The 25,101-nt window shown below is 35.5% G+C and overlaps 1 protein-coding gene across 5 annotated transcripts in view; it reads left to right on the top strand.

Annotated features, from left to right (window-relative positions):
* USP25 (ubiquitin specific peptidase 25) overlaps positions 1 to 25,101 on the top strand; it is a 150,431-nt gene that overhangs the window by 22,816 nt on the left and 102,514 nt on the right. For 2 of the 5 annotated variants that reach the window (XM_027077517.2, XM_027077519.2), the window contains exons 2-5: positions 5,378 to 5,455; positions 8,959 to 9,103; positions 13,038 to 13,118; positions 20,924 to 21,047. In XM_027077517.2, coding sequence (XP_026933318.1) covers positions 5,378 to 5,455; positions 8,959 to 9,103; positions 13,038 to 13,118; positions 20,924 to 21,047 — 428 coding nt within the window. Of the gene's footprint in view, positions 1 to 5,377; positions 5,456 to 8,958; positions 9,104 to 13,037; positions 13,119 to 20,923; positions 21,048 to 25,101 lie in introns of those variants that run through there. The other 3 variants (XM_027077518.2, XM_027077521.2, XM_027077520.2) reach the window with 2 other exon arrangements.

The following is a 25,101-nucleotide window of genomic DNA, read 5'->3' as shown; positions in this document are numbered from 1 at the left end:
ATGGACATATTATGTGTTTGGAATTATCTGTCTAGGAAGTTAGGGGATTTCTTGTTATGGTAAAAGATAACATGAACTAGGGCAGTTTAGTGGTATCAGTATATCCAGAAGGTATTTGCAAAAATAGACATATGTATGGTTATGTGCCTTAAAGGCAGCAGTATAATTAATTTTTTTTTTTTTTAGTGTTTATTTTGAGGGGGAGAGAGCGCGAGCGTGTGCGAGTGAGTGGGGGAGGGGCAGAGGGAGAGACACTGTGAGTCCGAAGAAGGCTCCAGGCTCTGAGCTGTCAGCACGGAGCCCGATGCAGGTCTCAAACTCACAAACTGTGAGATCATGACCTGAGCCAAGGTCAGACACTTCACTAACTGAGCCACCCAGGTGCCCCTAATTAATTATTCCTTGATAGGTGACTTTGAAGTACTACATAGTGCCTAGCAATGCTTTTAGTGAATGTGATCCTGAAGTTTAAGAATGCCTTGGGATTTTCTATCAAATTAGTATTTTGTCCCCTTTTTCTTAAAAAACTTGAAAGTGTTTTTAGAGATCATCTTCAGAGTTGCCTTTTTTTCTCCTGAAGATGGAAACCTTTGACTTTCTTTTGCATGAAACCAAGTTTTATTTATATTTGGAAATTCAGGAGCCAATGGCTGATTTATGAGTTATTCACCATTTAATGTAGAAAGCTTTCTTGTCTTGTTGTCAGTGGGGCTCTAGTTTTTTTGTACCATTAGTTAAGTATTTTACTTGAACATAGTATTGAATTTTTGCGCTGAGTTTTCACTTTTCACTGATTCTTTAATCTTCAAAATCAAATATCATAGAGAAAATATGGAAAGGGTGTGCATGTGTGCACATATTAAGTGAGATGATAAACTGGTAGCAATTAAAACAGTCTGGCATACAGCAAGAGCATAATAAATACTTACCTTTCTTTGGTCTAAGCCAGGGTCTTAGCCTTTCTTTGGTCTAAGCCCCTTTTTTGCATCCTCAGAAGTTATACCAATGTTAAATATGGTGTATATTTACTGAAAAATATTTAAAACAGACCCAACATTAGGTAGGGTCAACTGTGGAGGGAAACAATTTCTGTGGAATTCTCCGGTTCTTAATTTATATTGAAATTACTGATGCTTCTTTTTCCCAGAAGTGTGTATAGTATTCTGTTTTGCACATAGTGGGCACTTAAGGATGTCATCATGCAATAAAAATAACGTTAAGGAAGGAATCTGAAGGCCTGCATGCAGTCTTGGCTTATTGATTTCTATGGTGTTTGCACCTGCTGAATTTCTTTGAACATTTTGTCTTGCCTTTCTTGGTCCAGCACTGTGAACAGATTGCACCTTCCTCCTTATACTTTAGTATATAAATTCATACAGAAAAGAGGAGCTCAGAAAAGGAGCTCTAGAGAGGGAGGTTGGTTGTATCCATCTTGGATCAAAATTGCTAGTCCAGGAGGAGAGAACCATATGCAGGACATTTTTAGTTGAGGATCAGGGTGTATGCAGACCAGAAATTCAGTAAATAGAAAGGTGCAAACCTTGAAAGAAAGACCAGGGTCTTAATTACAACAGAAATAGCAACGACAACAACATATAATTGTAGGAAATGAAGGTGCAGGTTTTCAAAGACAGGAAAAGCACAGCTGGATGATGCCAGTAACAAGAGAAAACTACAAATGAGGTGGCTTCTGTACCATAAACTTAGATTTTTTCTCATAGCTCATCTCTTTTGATCTCTCTCCCATTTCTTGCTAACTAAGCTAAGAAAATTTTTTCACCTTTTCTCCTTCCCACTCAGCCTTCTTCCCCACACCATTTTCTCCTCATTGTTTAATTTTCTGTCAGAATTCATGTGATCACAAACTATGCTAGAGATACTCCTGGATTGTTTTTTTTTCCCTAAGACACTTAGCTGACTTTTTTGTGAAAGAGAAACAAAACATCAAACTATAACTACAAATTAGAAAATTTCAAACACATTGCTTCTGTTTATTAAATACTCAGTATTCTTGCTGCACTCTGTATCAGTCAACTGTCACCATAACAGGCCACTCCAAAAGTTAGTGGCATACAAAAATACTATCATCGTGCTCACAGATTTGCAGGTTGGTTGGGGTGGCTCTTCTCCACACATGCCTCATTCTTCTGTGGCAAGTGGGCTACCCATGGTCATGTTCTTTTTAAGAAAGTTGCAGAAGTTCAGGACGGAAGCCCATCCATGCAAGCACATCTCATATCTGTGTGCATGGCTATCTTTAATATGTTATTGATCAAAGCATGTAATATGGCCAAGCCCATCATCAGTGCAGCAAGGAAATAAATTCTCTCTAGGGGGAGGAAGTTAAAAGTGGCAGAGGGTGAGGATATAGAGATGAGAGAATTAACACAGGCTCCTGTAATCTTTTCTGAGCTTTACATTTATGTTTACATTTTACCTTGTAGTCATTAGTGTGTATGTATACTATTTTGTGTTCTGTCACTTTAATGTGATTTTGTAAAGATAATTTCTATGTAGGTTATATATTTTGCTATTTAAAAATACACAGTTGTTTGCTTAAACTGTGCCTCTTGGTCCATCTGTATAAAAATAATATGAGATGCTTATTAAAAATATAGATCCCTTAGCCTTAACCCCGACTGCTCTGGAATTGGGGTCGGGGCCTGAGAATCTTCATTATTATCAAACTCATCAGGTCATGCCTCTGCATATTCAAGTTTAGAACCTCTTCCTTAGTGGGAGGACATCTGTATTGTTTCCATTTTTCTAGCATTATAAATAATAGCTAGCAACATTTGTATAAATGACTAATTTGGGAGGAGTATTCAATAGTCTTTCCCTGATCCATGACCAAGTAATTTGCAGTTGACAGAAATAATGTTCCATGTAAAGAATAGAGTTTGGAGGGCTGCTAGTGGTGAAATTACAAACAGGCTTAAGAAATCTGTTCAGTTTTGTTTTGTTTTTTTAAATTTTTTATATTATTAGAGACAGAATGCTGATGAGTGGGGTAGGGACAGAGGGAGGGAGGGAGGGAGAGAGAGAGAGAGAGAGAGAGAGAGGCAGTGAGAGAGAATCTCAGGCAGGCTCCATGGCCAGTGTGGAGTCCAATGCAGGGCTCAATCCCATGATCCTGGGATCATGACCTGAATTGAAATCAAGAGTGGACATTCAACCGAATGAGCCACCCACACACCCCAAATCTTTTAAGTTTTTTAATGTTCACTAAAATAAGACCTTGAATTAGATAAGAAGAATTTCTGTAAATATTTTCTACATCTTTAATTTGTGATGTTGGGTATTCAGTAACATAGTCATGGTTCCATTGCTAGTTCTTGCTACTGTTTTAAATGAACATAGAAAAGTTGACAAGTTTAAAGAGAATTTTTTTTCACCTCTGTAACTTTGGCAGTTTGATATTTTTACTCAACTAATTTATTCTTCCTGGCATTTTATTGTTTATATACTTTATATACTTGTTTATATACTTTATTATTTTTCTTTTATTGTCAGATAGTCTTGGTTATTTCAGCTTTTTAATAAGGTTATTGGAAATGAAAATGCACTGATACTATGGTGGATACTGCCAGTGCTTATCCACTATGTGTTCTTTTCTTTTCTTCACAAACAGAATCTTGATTTCATTTTTATTTTTATTTTTTAAATGCTTATTTTTTTTTTTTTTTTGAGAGAGAGAGAGAAAGAGAGAGAGAATGAGAATACAAGTGGGGGAAGGGCAGAGAGAGAGGGAGATACAGAATCTGAAGCACGCACCAGGCTCTGCGCTGTCAGCACAGAGCCCGCTGTGGGGCTGGAACCCACGAACTGCAAGATCATGATCTGAGCCGAAGTCGGATGCTTAACCAACTGAGCCATTCAGGCTCCCCTAAATACTTCAGGGTATATTTCTTAAGAAAAAAGATGTTTTCTTACATAACCATAGTGTAGCTATCAAATTCAGGAATTTAGTAGTAATAAAATATTACTAAGCAGTCCATATTCATATTTCTCCAATTGTCCCAGTAATGTCCTGTATAGCATTTAGTGTTAGATGCAATTTGGTTTCCCACATTACATTTGATTGTCATGCCTTTGTGGTCCTCATTAATCAAGAAACTCATTCTTGGTCTTTTATGGTATAGACATTTTGGATATAATAGAGTAATTATTTTGTAAAATGTTCCTCAGTTTGGATTTGTGTGATGCTTCCTCAAGTTTAGATTCTGGCTGTGCATTTTTGGCAGGAATACCTCACTCAGGTGATATATTCTTCTTGGTGTATCACACAATATGAGGAGACATATACTGTCATTTTCTCCAGTTATTGGTAATATTAAATTTGATTACTTGAGGTGGTGTCTGTTATGTTTCTTCATTATAAAGTTATTCTTTCTCCCTTTAAAATTTGTAGTAAGAGAGTTTGAAACTATGCAACTATACTGTCTCTCATCAAACTTTCACCCAATAGTTTTAGCATCTATTGATGATTCTTGATTGAATTATTACTAAGATGAGTGCAAAATATTTTCAAGAACTATTTCAGCAGATCCTTTTATTCTAGTGTGACTTATTTTTCCTATCATTTCCATTGAGCTTTCTCTGTTTCATGGTGCTATCTTACAGTTTGGGGGAACTTAAGTTTTAAGAAATAGGGAGATGTAGGAAGGAATGTGGTCCTAAGTAGGGATGTTCAGGGAAGGGTTTGATAGTGGAATCCCATCCCTCTTTTCTCTTTTCCTCTCTAACAGTATAAGAGATCATATAGACCAACAGATCTGAAGTAAATGGGGACAAGTGATTAATTCTGTTTAGGATCTTTTATGACAGATTAGAGAATGAGATGATCTTTTTCCTCAAAGAGATCTTAGGGTCCCCCTGATGTCATATACCTACTTACTGCATGGCCTGCCTTTTGACATGTCTTTTTCAAACATCTCAGGTGCATGAATGCTGACTAGTTAGAGCTGCCTGGGTTTCATTCAGTGGCCCCAGCCTCTAGGTAAAGTAGTCCAATGGATAAACCTGTTGTCCTTAATTTTGCTCAGGGTTAGCCATTGTGCATATCACTCCATTTCTTATTAGGCACTCCACTGCCTAATTAGGCAGTGAAGAATGGGCCAGAAACTGTTAATTCAGTAAGACTTCTTTTGAAGTAATATAGAAGTTCCCTTTTGGAAACATGGGAATGGAGTTAGGGCTCCCCACAGCATGGTTTATTCTTTATAAAATAATGAAATTTGTTGAGTCTCTCTCAAGTTCTATATTTTTTCTTCTCTATACTAGTTTATTTTTTGTCCCTTCCCCAAAGGTCATTTATTTTTTGTCCTTGAATATTTTCAGATTTTAAAATGTAATGATTTCGGTTTTTCTCCTCTAGCACCAGCAGACATTTCTGAATCAGCTGAGAGAAATCACTGGGATTAATGATGCCCAGATACTACAGCAAGCCTTGAAGGTATGGCCTCTGTTTTATGGCATATAGTTTATTTACTCCCTCATCTCTACTGCATACCTTATTTGAAAGGTTTTTAGTTACATTATGTGGTATAGTAGTAGAGATATAGGAAAGAAATTTTATAATGTAAGAGCCTTACTTATGCTATAATTTTGAGCATGTTAGTTTTCACAACCCAATGTTTCAAGATACCTTGGGGGTGACAGATGATCTCTGTCGATATGAAACACTTTTCGTGCAAAATGGAGGGATATGAATCCAAATGCCGTGGCTAGAGTGGGGTGGGGTGGAGAAATAATGGGGAGGGAGAGGAGGATAAAGAAATAGGAGATTAATAGAAGGTCAGAAGCTTACATTTTTTTCTTTCCAAGAAGAAATAAAACTTGGCTAACGTTTAACTAATTGCACCTTAAGAACATGTAGTCGCAAAGCTGTTAGTATATGCAGTAAATGAAGGGCATCGTTCTGGTTGTATCTTCTGAAGTTCCCTCATTTCCACATGGAGAAGCCCAAATGAGTCAAATCACATGGATATGCCCATTGAAAAAGATCAAGTAGATGAAAGATGTTTAAGAACTAGAACTGCATTTTCAAGTTATTTCCGTATTGCTACTAATGGCTAACAGCAGGATGACATTTTTGCTATTGTAAGGCATACATACAGCTTCAATCCTTTGCAACGTGTTCCATGAGACAAATTTAATTATGTAATTTTTGATTCTGAGCCAAAAGTTTGTCATTTGTTTCCAGAAATAATTTTATCTTTTTAGATGATTGTAATCATCATAATAACTAGCAGTTATTAAGCACCTATATAGCACTAGGTGCTATTCTAAGTACTTTATGTGGCTAACATCCTCCTAGTAACTCTGTGAGGTAGGTGTTACATTCATCCCCTTTTATTTTTAAAAAAATTTTTTTTTTAATGTTTATTTATTTTTGAGACAGAGAGAGACAGGGCATGAATGGGGGAGGGGCAGAGAGAGAGGGAGACACAGAATCGGAAGCAGGCTCCAGGCTCTGAGCCATCAGCCCAGAGCCTGACACGGGGCTTGAACTCACAAACTGTGAGATCGTGACCTGAGCTGAAGTCGGATGCTCAACCGACTGAGCCACCCAGGCGCCCCCATTCATCCCCTTTTAAAAGATGAGTAAACGGGTTAAAGTGACTTGCTCAAGCTCACACAGTTGAAATGTGGAAACCAAGCAACCTGATCTTGGAGTGCCACACTTAATTTCTGCTTTTACTGCAGTCTTTGCTTCAGCTTTTTTTCCTGTCAGCAAAATGATGAAACAGTTTTGTTTAGAGTGTTAATGCAGGGTTTATGAAGCCACTGTTAAGTATTTGGAGAGGAAGCAAAAATGTCATACCTCAATTTTTATGATTATGACATTTAGATGATTGCTAGTCCTTTCTTTATCCTGATGAATATGATTCCATCACTCTGTGTCTGTTTTCAGAAAGTGCCTTTCCCATTCTCTGTCTCTGAGTGTGAGGCTGTCCCCTTACCTGGTCAGAGCAAGTCTGGGGAATTCACTTTTGTTTTTTTTTTAACCTGGGAACTGTGTGGAATATGTTTATTCAAATGAATGTAAAGATTCAAATTAACTATTGTCATCATTTTCTTTGAGGTACCTTGTGTGACTTCAGGTTTTTTTTTTTTTTTTTTTTTTTAAACTTTGGTTTCAGTTAACAGTAGTTGGGGGAAGGGGACTATTCTTAAACCTTAACTATTACCCAGTATAAATTTGTAAGATATTTAATAATGAATCAACTTTCTTAGTAATATACTGACAAGGAGTCTACTTTTGGGAACCACAAGGTCATTGACTGATTTGAGTACTTTTATTTTAAGAATCTATTTTTAGCCCTCCAAAGCAAGTGATCTTCAAGAAATCCCTGTTGCATTTAGTTTATTATTATTATAAGAGTATATAGAAAGCAATTAGCACATTTCTTGGCACATAGTAAGAGTTCAATAATGTTAGAGATGGTTATTGCAAATTACTTTACAACTATTTAACTCATCTAACATAGATTATGTTATACTCATATTTTTGGTGAGTCATTTAAGAGTTTTATAATGGTTGTGATAATAAAGTTTAAAGCCGTGATGCTTTGGGGTGCCTGAGTGGCTCAGTCAGTTGTGTCTAACTTCAGCTCAGGTCATGATCTCGTGGTCTGTGAGTTTGAACCCTGTGTTGAGCTCTGTGCTGACAGCTCAGAGCCTGGAGCCTGCTTCAGATTCTGTCTCCCTCTCTCTCTGCCCCTCCCCCGCTCGTAATTGTTTCTCTCTCTCTCTCTCAAAAATAAATAAACATTGAAAAAAAAAATAAAGCAGTGGTACTTTTCCAACTGTACTTTTACTTTTTTTCTCTCCCTGGCTAACTGGAATTGGAGTTGGGGTGGGGATTGGGGATCTTATTCTTGCAGTTGCTCAGGCTTCAAACCTTGGAATCATCCTGATCTTTCTTTCACATATTTAATGTGAGAGCAAATAATGTTGGACTTTCTGCTTCAGTCCTTTCTCTCCCGTAGTGTATACTCAACACAGCCAGAGTGATCCATTTAAAATGTAAGTCATACCATATCATTTCTGTCCAAAACCCTCCACTCGTTTCCTATTACAGTCTGTGTGTATGCTGGAGTTCATGAGGCCTTCATAGTCTTAGGTGTTCTGGCCTTCTGTTACAAAGATCACTTCATTATTAATATCTGGGTTTCCTAATGTTGTTTCAGTTATCTGTCCTAGAGCTAAGTCTTCTATTTATTAACTCTACAGACAGTGTAGAGATAGAACTGGTCATGTCTCTTTTCATTGTTTTGTTGTAAAAATTAGTTTTCTAGCATCTGCTTCCTCCTAAATTAACTTCAGAATAATTTTATTCAGAAACGTTTTTGATGAGAACTACATAAAATGTATATATTTAATTTGGGTAGGATTGTTATCTTGACAGTATTGAGTATTCTTGTCTAGTTCTCTATGTCTCTGTACTGTCAAGCTTCAGAATATTTTGCGATTTTCTTCCTTCAAGTCTGACATTTGCTTAAGTTTGCCTCTAGGTATGTATTCAGCATATATATTAAAGGGGAATATCTTTTATAGTTCCTCTTGTAGAAGTAGTGTTTTAAATATTCATTTTCACTCTTTTATATGGCAGGTTCCAAAAACATTTTTTAGTTTGTTCGTTTGTTTAGCAGCATAAATTTGTGATTGACTTTTGTTAAGGAGAAATGAAAGTAATGGAAAACTAAGTAATTATAGAATTACTACTTATGTCATGTTGTCTTAACAGAAAAAGGAATTACTATTGATAGAATATATTGTTTATGATCAATTTACACTATAAAATAGTATAAATCATTCAGATAGAATGGTTTCAAATCTAAAAGTGACTTTTGCTATTTAAGTATTAGTTGCTATGGAGAAAATCAAATAAATCGTGTGAGAATGTATGGAGTTATTCCAAAATGTTTGATGTTCCATTCTTGATATTTGAAGGATAGTAATGGAAACTTGGAATTAGCAGTGGCTTTCCTTACTGCAAAGAATGCCAAGACCCCTCAGCAAGAGGAGACAACTTACTACCAAACAGCACTTCCTGGCAATGATAGATACATCAGTGTGGGAAGCCAAGCAGACACAAGTAAGTTTACTTCTCTCTTAATATTTTAATAAGAATGTAATGAAAAATTTTCCTTGGAAATATATTAATTTTGTTGAAGCAGAGGTGAAGGACAAAGAACTACTTAACCTTGGTTGTTTTTAGTGTAGTTGAAAAGAGTATATGTTTTTATTAGTTGCATTCTTTTTTTTTTTTTTTTTTCCAGTCCAGGAGTAAAACATTGTATTTAAGTTGTATATCCTTTCACAGAGCATTTCATTTAGTATTCATTGTTTTGGAATATAGAACAGCTGTAGGTGTTACTCATTAAAGAAACAAACATTTCAAAGGTTTTACATGGGCACAGACATTTGTTTTATAGGTTTTAAGTGTTGGTAGAGGACTTAGTATTATTTTTGAAGGCAAACTATTGTTTCTAATTACTGATAGGTTTACCACTTACCAGAATTTCCCTTCCTGCAACCCTTGTTCCTCCCCCAAATTAAGATTTTAGAAAAAAGTTTATTACTGTGTAACAAAGTAAACACACATACTCACACAGACATACATACATATGTAGGGAAAGGATTATATGGGACTCTACATTTTCTTTATAATATGAATATATATTTTCAAAATATGTTTAATTACCTCTGTGTTTCATTTTGGTGTAATAACTGCACTATATAACATGTAGATATTTATTTTTATGCATTCTGGATTTACAGCATTTGGTTACTAACTAGTATTTGAAGAGAAGAAAATTTCTGATTTTTGTATTTTAAAGATTTTATTTTTAAGTAATCTCTACACCCAACATGGGGCTTGAACTCACAACCCTGAGATCAAGAGTTCCATGCTCTACCTACTGAACCAGCTCGGCACCCCTCTAATTTTGTTTGTACACTTTCTCAAAGTTAGGAAATGACTAGGAAGAAAGAACATATAAACATAGATGTTTATAACTGTTGGCGTTAAAGATTAGTGTTTGTTGGTAAAATATTTTAATTTCAAAATTTTGGGATAATCTTAATATTTTTTGTTCCACAAATGACCTTATGTCACCCAAAGCTGAAATATTCCCATCTCACATAGATAATAGGCAATGGAAGAAGTTTTATAAATGTGAAACAGCCCCAAGTGTTTTTATGTGTAAGTTGAAGACAAACTGTGGTTTGGCTCCTATCTACATCTCTAACTTCATTTTCTACTGTTTTTCTCTTCTCACTTTATATGTGATAATTCAGAATGGCTTGAAGTTCTTATCATCCAGTGCTATTTAATTCCTCCGGTCTTTATATTGCTGTTCCTTCTGTTGGGAGGGCCTTCTAGCCTTTGCCCCAGCCTCATTACCTCTGGTGTTGTAAGACTTAGGTCAGGAGTTTTTGCTGTAGCAGGTGCTTCTCCAGCACCCAGAGCATACTTGGGTCTTAATGAGTACTGTGTAATTTTGAAATTATTTGCTTGTGCCTCTCTTTCTTACCAAACAGGAAGCTTAACAGGGCAGAAGACCATTGATGTTTGTACCATCATGCTAGATTTGCATGGTTACTCAAAAAGTGTTTGTTGAATTATTTTTGATAATACATGTAAAAAAGCTGTTTCAAAACCAATGAAAGGGAATGAGATTGAGAAGCTTGATGCAAGAAGTTAGAAAAAAGAGAAGTAATATGAGTAGAGAAAGAATTAATGTGTGAGAATAGCATCTAATATCGTTCAAGGTTCTGAGACTTGGGGGGAAATGAAATTAGGTACAAAAAAGAAAAAAGTTTTTGATTGAAGGCAGTTGGTTCAAGTGAAGGCAGCAGGAAATTGACTAAACATGGTTCACTGTTCTAGTGGAAAGGATGACAAGACTGATAGCTGTGAATTCTTAATATAGATGGTAGACTTTGTGACATGAGGTAGTATGTGTGTGTGTGTGTGTGTGTGTGTATGTATGTGTATATATATATATATATATATATATATATATATATATATATATATGTATAGGTAGGGGAATTAGGGTTATAAGACTGTCCTGAATAAAAGAAGAGGTGTCATTTGTTCTGTGAAAGTCCGTGAATAATGCTTAAGCCAGATGTTATACCTGTTCAACACTGTTGACAAAGAATAGTGAAAATGTTATGGACAAGAGAGCTTCAAACAGATGTTCTTAGGGAGAAGGCAACCAGATTTCAGAAGGCATGTGTCCTATATAAATAATAATTAAAAATTTTGTGTGTGTGTGCAGCTCTTGAAAAATATTCCTTAAGCAATTTTATATTCCATGTGAAATGGTAGAGAAAGGAAATTTAAGGTTTGATTATAACTGATTATCATATTGAGCAAATTGTGTGCTGTTGTAATTTCTTTATCAATGAAACGTGCTATCCTTCTCACCAAGGTGCTAATTTACACTTAGTAATTCAATAATTTGGATAGTGTGTCCATAAAGTTGTTTTCAGATTGTTGAGAAAAACCCTTGTAAAAATAGAATGTGGTGATTGTATCATAACAGTATCAAATTGGGGAAAAAAATATCTGATGAAGTAACCGTTCTTTTCCATTTAACAGATGTGCACCATATTTCAAAAAGTTCTAAGTGTGATTGCCATTGGGAAATAGTCTTGATTCAGCATTTAAATTGGCAGTGTCATACTAGTGTTATATGTTTTCAAAATGAGAAAGTAAGGAGATGTCATGCATTCAACAGATCAGATTCTTTAAATCACTGTGCTATTATTCCTCAGGAGAAATGAAATCTTTTGTGTATTTTTAATTCTTGGAAGAAGTGGTAAAACATGTGGGGCGGAAAGATAGGAAATAATTACAACTATATATTCAAATACAGGCCTCTACTGAAAAAGCTGTGTGTTGCAGGAGCATGGCGTATTGAGTGATCAGAGTGAGGAAATTCTCAAGAGATTGTTCTACTTATGAAAATCCTTTCTGAGCATTTTCTTAATTTTATATGAAATACATTGTTATTTAAGAATTGACCATAGTTTAGCTTAATTTTTTCAAATATGGCTTGTTTTTTTTACTTTTTAAATTAAAAACAAATTTTATTCCTTCTTTTCTAAGTATTAAGTCGTTACAACCAGGGCTAAAACATAAACAACACCTTGCTAACTTCAAGTGTGTCATCTGTTGGTTGTGGTGCTAGCAAAACATCTACATTTTGAAATAAAAGTCTCTAATGCTAAATACATAAGATTCCTTGTGGCTATAAACTCTTTTAGAGTTTAGAAGAAATAAAATGTATCTTTTTTTAATGGCTAGAAAAGTTTAGCTTTTAACATAATATCCCATAGAATTCATATTGGGGGCTTGTGGGGAAATTTTCTTTTATGCATAACTGGGTATGTCAGGAAAATAGATTACTTGATTTGGAGATTCAACACATATTTGTGAACCTTCATTTAATATTGAAGAAGTAATTACATTTTCAATAGTAGGGCTGTGAGTGGGCTTTTTAGTGCATTTTTACCTTTCCTTTTTGAGAGAAAAAGAAAACATTTCAAGGAAAGCTTGTACTCTGCATAATAAGGAATTAAGTAGTAGTGTACCTGGCATCTTTTTATTGCTTTGGTAATTTTCCGTACTGTAATTTAATACTATCTTAAATTTTGAGAAAAGGTCTAAATCATTCGTGGTAATATTAGCAAAAATTTTAGACATCTTTTTTCACTACTTGGATCTCCTGTCCAGATTAGATATTGTGGATTGTCCAATAAATGCTTCCCACCTCCAGCTTAAATTGGAAATAAAATTGTTTTGGAGTTTTGCAGTAAAAGGTACTAATGCAAAGGGAACAAGGGAACAGTGCAAGATATTGAGATATCATAGGTATACTTAATATCCTCTAAGTTTTTGTGTCATGGCAAACTCTGTCATTGACATGACCACAAGGCTTTTGCCCAATTTGAAATCAAGTAGTAATCTTCTTTCTTTCATGACCATTAAATTCTTTTGAACTTTTTCAAAACAGGAAAAAAGTATATGCCCACCAGAACAAGATGTGCTACAATTGAGCAATCAAAGTATGGATCAAAAGATGAGAGGGATTTGGGTAGGTAATTTTAACACAGAAAGTAATGCCACATATTGGCTTAAGTTTTAGAGAAATTGGCATAACACATTGGAATGACTGTTAAGTGGTCCACCCTTCACAAATTTAGACTCAGTGTATTCTCCCCCCCCCCCGTCAAAAGAATTAAATTATTAGGTGAGGATTGCAAAGAAAGTGAGAGGCTCTGTCTTAGAACTCTGGTCTTGGTTATATTGTTTGGCCACTCTAAAAGTGATTTAAAGCACAAGTGATAAATAGATCCAAGTGTAGTGTTGTCATCTCTCCTGAGGGTAAATCACTTAATGTTAAGCAGTTTAGGATATTATTAATTGAACAGTAATATTTTGCCTGTTCTTCAAATATGTTAAACAAATAACTGCAGATAGAAAAAAAAATAATGCAAAGAAAGTTAAATCTTTTTCCATAGAGATTTCTAATGCATAAAACTATTTGGATGATTCACAAAAAGTCAAGGTTAAGCTGAAAAATAAGATGTTACAGTGGTGTGAAAGTTACTTATAACTGGTTGGATGCAACTAGGCTAGGCTTACATTCTAATCTAAGCATGTACTTAGAATTCTGTTAGACATATACTGCAGAATGACTTGTGTAAATTTATGAATTATATATATATATATATATATATATATTAATGTTTATTTTGAGACGGACAGAGAGAGAGAGAGAAAGAGAGAGCATGAGCAAGGGAGGGGCAGAGAGAGAGGGAGACACAGAATCCAAAGCAGGCTCCAGGCTATGAGCTATCAGGACAGAGCCTGACACGGGGCTTGAACCCATGAACAGTGAGATTGTGACCTGAGCCGAAGTCAGACGCTTAACCAACTGAGCCACCCAGGTACTCCAAATTTGTGAGTTTTCTTAAATTTTACTGCCAAATGATAGCTGTGGGCTATAACTTTTGTTGACTAATACTGAATGTTGTTGTTTTTTCCCCACAATCCAAGTTGCAAAACAATGAAGTTTATGACAAAATTCAGGAATGGCTGCTGTACTCTTCACTTTTCTTGCCAGTACTGCCATTATAATGTCAGCAGCTATTATTAAAAACAGAACAAGACCATTTTGAGCTGAGCTATTCAATAAAGTTGCCTGTAGTCACATGTGGGAACTTAAATTTTAAAATATAAATTAAAATTAAATAATACTAAAATTTAGTTCCTCTGTTGGACTAGACACATTTTCAATGCTCAGTAGTAGTCACATGTGCCTAGTGGCTACCATATTGGACAGTACAGATTAATAGTACATTTCCATCATCACAGAAATTTCTATTGGACCTCCCTGTTTGAGAGAGTCTGAATTCAGCAGTGAGAAGATTGGAAAAGTAGGAACATCTTTGGAGCTGAGTGAGAGCAGAGGAGAATGGGAGAATGCAGTGGGAAACATTTGTCCCCTTGAGCTGTGTTACACTGTGTATGTCTTCTTGCTTTTAAGTACTGTTCTAACATGATACTTGATTATGCTGTTGGTCCTAGAACTTACTAGAAAAAGTTTTAGGTGGATGAAGCATATGTTCTTAAGTCTTCTAATTAGTGTCACTGTGAAGATGACTCACTCAGTTTTGTCTCTATTCCATAGTCAAGATTTAGCTTTTGTTTGTTTAATAAATATTTATTGATTCCCTCATCTGTGTCAGGTACTTTTTTAGGCCTTTAGAAAACAGAGTCTCAGTTTACATAGGGGAAAGACAGTAAACAATAAATAAATAATGTCAGGCAGTAGTAAATTCATGAAAAACAGTAGAGCAGGGTGAAGGGATGGAGGGTGACAAGGATGTGGTTGTAGGTCAGGCATGAGTTGTGCCAAACAAGGGGTCAGTTGGGGAATATCTGTTGGATGAGTTCTCATTTACGAAGACACCTGAGTGAAGTTAGGGAGTAAACCTTGTGAATGTCTGAGGCAGGTACATCCCAGGCTAGGTAGGAGTATATTGGGCTCAGGAGATGAATGGTGAGGATCCATGGTGAAGCAGAGTGAATGATGGTGAGAATGGTAGTGTCCTTACTTCCAGTCTGCTGACCATCCCTTTGATCATACTTGCCTATCTCTCCTAAGGCATCCCCATCCTTCTGGTGGCCTAGTGATTTTTGTTTTTATTTTTACAAGCTCTTTGTAATCTCCCCAAACAGCTCTTTGTACTCATCACTCCCTTGCCTAGAAATCTTTGCTAGTGGTGAAGGATTTCCCTTAGGTTTAACCTTATGTAGGTAAAGAAAACAATGGAAGAGCTTTTTTCCTCCCTAAGTTCAAAATCTTTACATGTATTGTAATTCAACTATATTATGGGCTAAATTGGCTTTTGTAAACTAACTTGAAAGCCTCATGTCATTTAGTATACTATTTTCACAGGAAAATGAATTATGAGTTATAAATAATGCATATATTTGAAAGTCTAATTCATTGTTATGTTGATGACTGCCTGTATTTTGGAATAAACAGAGAAATGTTTTGGAGTTGGTACTTAAGTTTTACTCAAATGGTAATTCTTTGGAGAGTGAAAGATTTATTAGGGTAAGTGTTATGTTTCGGTATATATATTTCTGACTGTATAGAAAAAATGTTTTAATTTGGGCAGACTTGAAAATGTTGGAGGTTAATGTTTATAGGCTTTTGTAACCTGTGATTTTCTATAGTGTTACTCAGCTAACAGTAACACATTTGTGCCCTGAGCTGTGTTCACACTAGTACTAGAGGGAGGGTTGGTTGAAACATTTTGGTGTTTTACTGAGATCCTCCCTTGGCACAGTTATAAAAATATTCATAATACTCTGACATTTGCTTGGATTTTTACAAAGGCTAAATTTTTATAATTGAAATTATAAATTGTTTCATTTAGAACTTGTTTATAGCTATGCTTATTCTCTGTTCCATTTTGAGTATAAGCATATAAGAAACTCATAGGGTGCTAGGCTTCATTGTGAAATTAATAGTTTATTACATGTTTCTTGTTTTAGGAGAAATTGTTCTCCTAACTCCAGAAAAAGAAACTCATGTTTAAGCATTTTATTGAAATAACATTTAATTTGCTAATATCTAGTCTTAAAATCATGTGTATTTGGTGTAAGAGTAGGTTGTAATAGTCTTTGAGGATTGCCCTATTGTTCTAAAATATCCTATGGGAATAAGCGTTATGGAGTAATGGGAACATCATGGAGAAAATTATTGTAATTGTAGTAAAACTACAAATAATGAATAAACCTCCTCCATTGCTTAAAGGAAAAAGCCCCAGCTTTTCAGCTAAGGACCAATAATAGTCTCTGATCAACCTATCTTTTTAGCATTGAAGACTACTGTTGCTTGTTTATTCCTCTCCTTACACTCTGACACCAGATGTGTGCATTTTTCCCACCTCTGACAGATTCTCCAACACCAACTGGGTATCCTACAATTCAATTCAATTCCGAAACTGTCTACCTGGAGTTAGCATCGGGTTCCATAAGTTAAGAGCTCTCAGTCCCACAAGACTGTCCCCACTTTACATGCCAGTCACAAGTTCTACATTCTACATAGTCCACACTTCTGTCTGACTTGGCTACTAATTGGGGGTTCTCATAATCTCCTCCTTGATTTTGATAATTTGCAATAATGGCTCACAGAACTCAGGGAAACACTACATGGACTGGTTTATTGTATAAGAAAGGATATGATAAAGGATACAGATGAACAAGCCAGATGAAGAGGTATATAGAGTAGGATCTGGAAGGGATCCAAGAGCTGGAGCTCCTGTCTCATGGAGTTGGGGTGTGCCACTGTCCCAGCAGGTGAATATGTTCACCAGTTCGGAAGCACTCTGAACCCTGTACTTTAAGGATTTTTATGGAGGTTTCATCAGGTAGGCATGGTTGATTACTAACTTAATCTCTAGCCCTTCTTTCCTCCCCAGGGAAAAAAGTTCCTCTCAAAGTTCCAAGCTTCTCATCATGGCTTGGTTTTTCTGGTGACCAGCATTCATCCTGAAGCCATACAGGAGCTGGTGAGCATCAGTTCATCCTGAGCTATACAGGAGTCCCCCAGGAGTCATCTCATTAGAACAAAAGATGTTCCCGTCACCCAGAAAATTCCAAGTGATTTAGGAACTCTGTGTCAGGAAGTGGGTCAAAGACCAAATATAGAAACTAAAGATGCTCCTAGCATCTTTGTCACTCACCTTGCTCTTTGAATGGATTGTTTACCGATGCATGATTTTATAACACCACAGAAAAGATTTCCTTCCAAACGTTGGAAGAATGTCTGCTTTATGAAACAAATAAAAATTGTTAGTATCACTTGATTTCATCAGAAAAGACTTTAAGTGTTGGGAAGATATGTGCATAGTGATAGAAACAAGTTTTCAAAGGTACCATTTTTGCTTGAAAATTCCACATTAATCATTGGCAGCACATATTCTCATTTGTTCTCCCTCAGGTGACAGGATCACTTTGTTTATTCTAGACAGAATATCTGCCAAATTTTGAAGTTTGAGTAATCATAGTTTGTTAGTTGTTTTTTTCAAGTAAAAATAGTGCTCTGTGAAAAAAATATCTGCCAGTTCAGCTGGCTTGCAACTCAAGCATTATACTAACATGTTTTGCACATGCTCAAGCGGGGGAGGAGCAGAGCGAGAGAGGGAGAGAGAGAATCCCAAATAGGCTCTGTGCTGTGAGTGCAGAGCTGATGAGGGGCTCAGACTCACAAACGGAACCATGAGATCATGACCTGAGCTGAAATCACAGATCAGATGCCTAATCACCTGAGCCACCCAGGCGCCCCACACTAGTGTTTTTTCTGGAGCAAAAGCTTACTTTGGAAGCAGCAGAAGTAGTATGCATACTTTGTATTTTGTCACATAGGGTTAAAAGAATATGTAAATCAGTGTTTGAGATTTAGTAAAATATTTTCCTTTATATCAAGGATCTAAGAGAAACAGGCTTTTTTTTTTTTTTTTTTGAATAGTGAGTATGCTTAGTTGTGACAGTGAATTGCTCAAAGAACTTGGTGCTACTGCCTCAATTTCTGCAGATGCAGCCGTTTTATCCATCATTGTTTTGCATCATGAGTGCAAATATGACCACAGGAGAAAAGGCAGATAACATGTTGGTATTTTTAGGAGAAAGATTTTTACCTATGGGACCCTTTTCTCTTAGGGTCATGGGGGAATCCTGAAGGCTTTATTGACCACTCTTGGAGATTTGCTACTCTGGAGGAAAGATTTAATAGTTAGAAGACATAAATTTAAAACCTGTCCACCATTCTTTATTCTTATGATGGTATACTTCGTTTCTCACAACTGCAGTTATCTTTGAAATAGGTTTAAAACATCTTGACTTGTTTTTTACTTTTGTGTTTCTTGGGTTACAGTTCAATTATAAAAAGCTCTAATTATAAGTTGTTACTATTTCTAAATGAGTTTTTGTTCTAGCCAGTTTGCTTTACTTGTCAGACATAAAACAGTAAATACTCCAGATAGTTTTAAAGAAGAAATTTAATACAGGGGATTAGGTTCTTACAACAAAACAAAACAAAACAAAACAAAACACTGGAAGTACTAGAGGTGGGATCTCCAGCTCAGCCTTAGGAAATGATTCCCAGGTTCTTGCAGTACTGGCCACCCAGGGAAGCAGCTCCCTCTGCCACAATCAGGAAGATAGTGAATCAGGAGGCCGCCTCTGGGACTACTGAGTTCAAGAACTTACTTCTGCAGCTGCAGCCCAGAGAACAAGCAGGCAGGGTTAGGTAACTGCCACTGAGCTGTGCCTGAACATTGGAATGCAGTCTAGTTGCCACTTCTCTATCTCTCGACATCCTGAATCTGGAAATTGGACACTGGAATGCTATGTGGAACAACACGTATCTGTTCAGTCATGCTGGAGAAAATAGCCAAAAGCAGCAGGATAATGGCTTTCCCCTCGCTCCTTCCTTCTCAGTCTCTTGTTAGTGCATCTGACTGATGCAACCTAAATTCTATTCAGAACCATAGCTACAACTGAATTGGGAAAATAGATTTGTTTAATCTTCCTAGCTTTTGTAGCTGAAGAAAGCACAGTAGGAGGATGAGAGACTGGAGTCTGAGGGCTAAGTAATCATATCTCCCATACCGGTTTTTCTGCTTCTTTGTGATTTTCAATTTTTTTGTTTTTTTTGGTTTTTTTTTTACTTCCATTGTTCTTTCTTTACTCACTTGCGGTCTAGTCATTTAATAACCACGGTAGTTCTCATTTTTGGGGGCCCATTCGTGCCTCTCTAGTCCTAACTTCTTCAACGATTTTTAAGCTGGACTGGATAGCTACACCCAGGGTGACATCCGTCTGCAACTGTTGTCTAGATGGACTTGGGTCTTGTAAGCAAGACTTAGGAAACTTTCGCTTGCTGGTATATGTAGGCATGCTCCATCATTTCAGTTACCTTGCTATATTCTGTACTACATTTTACCTGACTGAATTTTTTTGTACCCTACTTATTACATTTTCATGAGGTTTCATTGTACTCTCTTAACGACATTTAAAAAACACCTTCCATAGCCAACAAATATTTCTAATATTCTTGTAAGCTGTTGTTTAGAGAAAAAAAGTGTCGATAACAATAGAAGTAGACTTTTGAAACTATCAATATACATTATTTCTTTCTCAGTAAGTATGGCATATTCTTTTTGAGTAACTATATATAACCCTACAGTCAATTGGTAAAATACAGGCACCTTATTTTCCCATCCCCAACCCCTTTTCGTGTTTCCACTCTTGCAAAATTCTTTTCTAAGGGTTACAAAGAAACAAATTAATTTTTAATGTGTCTCAATATAAAACATTCAAAATACCTGTAACCATAAGCCCAACCTCACAAAGATAAGGTAAAACAGCTATAGCTTTTTCTCTTTCTTACTGTATTGTTGTGCAGTCCCCTAGTTAGCAATGCATTATGGTTCTTATGATAATGGAGGTATTATTGCCATCTTTTGAGTGAAGGAAACTGACCAATATAGAAAATTGGATTAAAAAGTGTTTTTTCTGAAGGTAGTAATAGCTGTAGCCATTATTCTTTGGAAGAAGAATACTTACAGCATCAAGACTATTTTCTTTCTTGCAAAAGAAAATAGTATCATTTATTTGTATATTTCTTGCTTTTTGTGAAATGAAAAATTTTTTTTTAAATGAAAATGACTGCATGTTCATTCATTAATTCGGATGGTAGCAAAGTGTTTAAAATAGAAAGTGAAATGCCCTGATACTTTTCTAATCCCATAACCCTCAAAATTAATTACTGTTAACAGTTTAGTACATTCTTCCAGTCTTTAAAAAAATGTATATATAAACATATATTTATGGTCAGTTAGTTTCTGAAACATAATTTTTGAGATCTCCTTTATTATCATACTTTGATAGATAATGTTTAGGTGGTAGTATGTATTAATTGTAATGAGTATATGATTGAATTAACTTCAGAAAGCATAAATACAACTTTAATTATGTTAATTTCAATTTTTGTTGGGAAAGAACCAATTTTTTTTTTTTAGCATTCTTCTGCTTATTAGCTTTTAATCAGAGGCTTCCCAGTAAATACTGAGATTCCTCTGCAATGAAAATTATATATGCTCTTATAGCTTTAGGTATATTTTCTAGGGAAGAACATTGAGTTTTAAAACATAACCAATTTAAAATGTGTTTGCATTCTCTTCAGAGAGGCTCTTATGGAGAATTAAGTTGGTGCTGACTTTGGTTTGAAAGGATATATTGGGTATAAAATCCCCATGATAAGAATTACCTTCATTTTGTTTGACTTTTAATTTTGAGAAAGATAGTTTTGCTTTTCAGATGTGATTGATCTCACTGGAGATGATAAAGATGATCTTCAGAGAGCAATTGCCTTGAGTTTGGCGGAATCAAACAGGGCATTCAGGGAGACTGGAATAACTGATGAGGAGCAAGCCATTAGCAGGTAAAAACATAATTTGTATAAAGTAGATATAAGTACTATTTATAATAGAAATAATAATTGGCTTTAATTAATTTCAAGAGGCACAAAGATATACTTTGTTATTTTAAATAAATCATTAATAAAGTTCAGTACTGTTGTTATATTTTCTGTAACCAAAATTTTCATATTCTAGTTCGATTGTATTTGGAGCTTAGATTTTTAGGATTTTGGAGTGGCATTATGAGGCGTTAAAATTTAGATGTATGTTTTCATATTGTTTTGATTGTTTTCTTACCCTAATCTCTTTTGGATATATTGTCCAATTCAGTTTATAGTCATTTATAGCAGGGGTTAGCAACCTTTTTCTGTAAAGGGCCAATAGCAAATGTTTTAGGCTTTATTGGCCATATGGTTTCTGTCACAATTACTCAACTCTAGTATTATAGTGCCAAAGCAGGCATAGATAATATATAATTTAATGAGTGTGACTATGGTCCAATAAATCTTGATTTTAAAAATAGGCTGCCGACTGGATATAGCCCATGGGCCTTAATTCTCCATTTTCTGATCTATAATATGATAGTATGTTTATAGGTTTGTTTGTTTGTTTTTCTTTTAAAGAAATAGGCAAGATTCCAAGATGTGTGACAGAATGAATCTTTTGATTTAATAATGAAAACTTTTTTAGTTTGAAACATTTTGATTCAACAGTGGATCAAATAAAAATAAATTTGATTTTTTCATGAAACAATGTTGACTTAAAAAAATCTTTATAATCTTCTAAACAACTTTGTGGAGGTAATGGTAACTCTTTTATTGAAGAGGAAATTGTTCTTTTAGGAGGTTAAATGATTTTCCAAAGGCACACAACTAAGGTAAATCTGACGACGCCAGTGTTCTTTACCCTCTAACGCAGTTGTTTGGTAGCAGAATGTACCAGCTTTCTCAGATAATTTCCCTTGGCACAATATCAATAATGCATTTCTTTCTAGGTAATCTGAGATTACTGTATGGTAGGAGATGCCTCAAAATGCTATATTTAGCAAAGGCACATAATTTTTCTTAGTAAAACTTCTTAATGTCTTTAAATGTTACTTTGTAAGACATTAAGATGGAAAGACTTAAATTAAGATTTATTGTCTTTTTCAGTTGGGGCTAATTTCAGTTAATGCCAGTAATTTTAAATGAAAAACCAAAAATTCATACATCATCTTTAGACATTTTAATTAGGCTTTTTTTTGTGTGTGAAGGATTTAGAGAAATTGTAAAATTAGTTTTTGCCTCAAAAAAAGGATCGGACTGAAATAATTATCTTGAATAATTACAAAACTTGGCAGAACTTAAACTCTGAGGAGAAATATTTTAAACATGAAATAGGTGAGTTGGATTTCATATTTAAGGGCAATGATCTTTTAAGTGTAAAAGATTGTAAGATAGAATATATATTATAATGCAAATCTTGTTTTTAAAAGTATATGTATATTGTTGAAGCAAATTTACACGAGTATACAACAGAAAAAAGTCTGGAAGCTTATATACCAAATAGTGCCACTAGTTTTTATATCATGTGTTTTCTAATTGAAACAGCACGTACCAGTTAGTTAATAAATAAAAATAACTTGAAAGTTAAGGATTAAAACTTATTCCTAATCTGTTACTTAATGTATATGTTATGTATTGCTCTAGATACTCACTTTTGTCCAAATGGGAACCTGTATCTCTTAAAATAATGTTCTTTTTTATTCTTGGTCTTTTAAATTCTAATATAGTCTTAAAATAGTGAATACTTTATAAATATTTTTATTGTACATAACATTACCGACATTTGGTGTGGTGTAATATGCCAGGAAATTTTACATAAAATTATATTCTGTAGAAGTAAAAAATCATATTAATTTAGTTGCAAAATGTAAGTCTTTTGTGGTATGTGTAGATTTTATAATTTACAGCTAACAAAAATATGTCAAGTGTAAAATGTGCAGTTAATAAGCACATATGTAAATCATACTGTGTCAGACGGGGCACCTGGGTGACTCAGTCGGTTAAGCCTCCGACTTTGACTCAGGTTTTGATCTCACGGTTCATAGGTTTGGGCCCTGCATCTGGCTCTGTGCTGACAGCTCAGAGTCTGGAGCCTGCTTCAGATTCTGTGTCTCCCTGTCTCTCTGCCCTTCCCCCACTTGTACTCTGTCTCCCTCCCTTTCTTTCAAAAATAAACACTAAAAAAAAAAAAAAAAAAATCGAAAGGGAATAAGAGAATTGTAGCTAAATATATGGCAAAGAGATATTTATATTTGTTCCTATGGGTTTTATGAAGGTTTAGGATTCTAAATTCAAAAGAGAAAATGATTTTTAAGAAATAGTTTATATATCATGCATCAAAGTAAATTTAACTATTTGCTCATTACTTATGTTCAGATAGCAAAGTTTTACCCAACAGAGTCCTAGAATCATTTGACTATGATTATATTTCAGCAGATGTACTTTAATATGAGTTCATACATTTGGAATACTACATTATAATTATATGAGTTACAGCATATCTTTTTATATCTCACAATCCTCTGTGTAGGCACTCACAAATTTCATGGTAAATTTCTTAAGTTGAACATTTAAAAAAAAAGTTTTTTGTTTTTTTTTTTATATTTATTTATTTTTGAGAGCGAGAGACAGACAGACACAGGATCCCAAGCAGGCTCTGCACTGTAAGCAAAAGAGAAAGAGAGAAAGCAAATTCTAGGGAGTATGCTACTAAGCTTGCCACACTTAGAAAAACAAACCCACAAACAAAACCCCGAGACAGTACTACTGATTGGTAGGTCAGTCATATTTAAATGTCCCTTGGGGAATTTAGTTGTTTTGTTTTGTTTTTTTGTTTGTTTGTTTGTTTTTTTTTTAGAGTGAGCTTGAGCAGGGGAGTTGGGGAGGGAGAGAGAGAGAAGGAGGGAGGGAGGGAATCTTAGGCAGGCTCCATGCTCAGCATAGAGCCCAAGGTGGGGCTCCATCCCATGACCCTGTGATCATGGGCTGAAATCAAGAGTTGGGTGCTTGGAGCATCTGGGTGGCTCAACTGGTTAAGTGTCTGACTTTGGCTCAGGTCATGATCTCATGGGTCATGGGTTCAAGCCCTGCATTGGGCTGTGTGCTGACAGCCCAAAGCCTGGAGCCTGCTTTGGATTCTCTCTCTCTGTCTCTCTCCCTCCCTTCCTCCCTCCCTCCCTCCCTCCCCCCCTCCCTCCCTCTCTCCCTCTCCCTGCTCACTCTCTTTCTCTCTCTGTCTCTCTCTCAAAAATAAATAAACATTAAAAAAAATTAAAAAAAAGAAAAAGTTGGATGCTCAGCCAAGTGAGCCACCCAGGCACCCTGGGGAATTTAGTTTTGAATGGTGTTGTTTTTGTGTTGTTCCTAGGTCCTGGCAGAATCAAAAGTATATTGTCTCTCTAGGAGGGTGTCTTTATCCTTGGCCTCAGAGAACCCCTTCGGTAGCTTTTGAAGCTCTGTAAGCACCCACCCTGAAAATTACCACACACACTTGGAAAAAAAAAAAAATTACCGTGAGAATCAGCAAGAGCAATAGGCAGTACACATGTATTTAGATATTGTGATTGATAGAGTTATGCTCTAGCTTTTACAGGATATAAGAAATCCTTGAAAATATGACGTAGTACATTTGAAAAAGAATGGAAAATATCTTCTGGAAATGAAAATTAGACTTACCAAAGTAAGACCAGAAAAGCAAACAGAATATAGGTTTAATAGGTTAGAAATAGCTAAAGAACGGGGGAGGAGGCACGGGAGTCACGATCGCAGGGTCACGGGATTGAAGTCTGCATCGGGCTTTACACCAAGCATGGAGCCTGCTTGGAATTCTCTCTGCCCCTCTCCCTGCTTGCACATGCATGCGTGCTGGCTCTTTCTCTAAAACAAAATAAAAACAAAAAAAAGAAACAAAAAAGTAGCTAAAGAACATTAGTCTGCAGGGTGAATAGGAGAAGAAATTCTCCAATTTGTAACAGATAGCTAAAAAAAAAGATGAAAAATACGGAGATAGGTTAAAAGACATGGAAAATAAAGT

Source organism: Acinonyx jubatus, chromosome C2, assembly GCF_027475565.1.
Source record: "Acinonyx jubatus isolate Ajub_Pintada_27869175 chromosome C2, VMU_Ajub_asm_v1.0, whole genome shotgun sequence".
NCBI classification, from domain to species: Eukaryota; Metazoa; Chordata; class Mammalia; order Carnivora; family Felidae; genus Acinonyx; species Acinonyx jubatus.
This window is presented reverse-complemented; position numbering and strand designations above follow the sequence as displayed.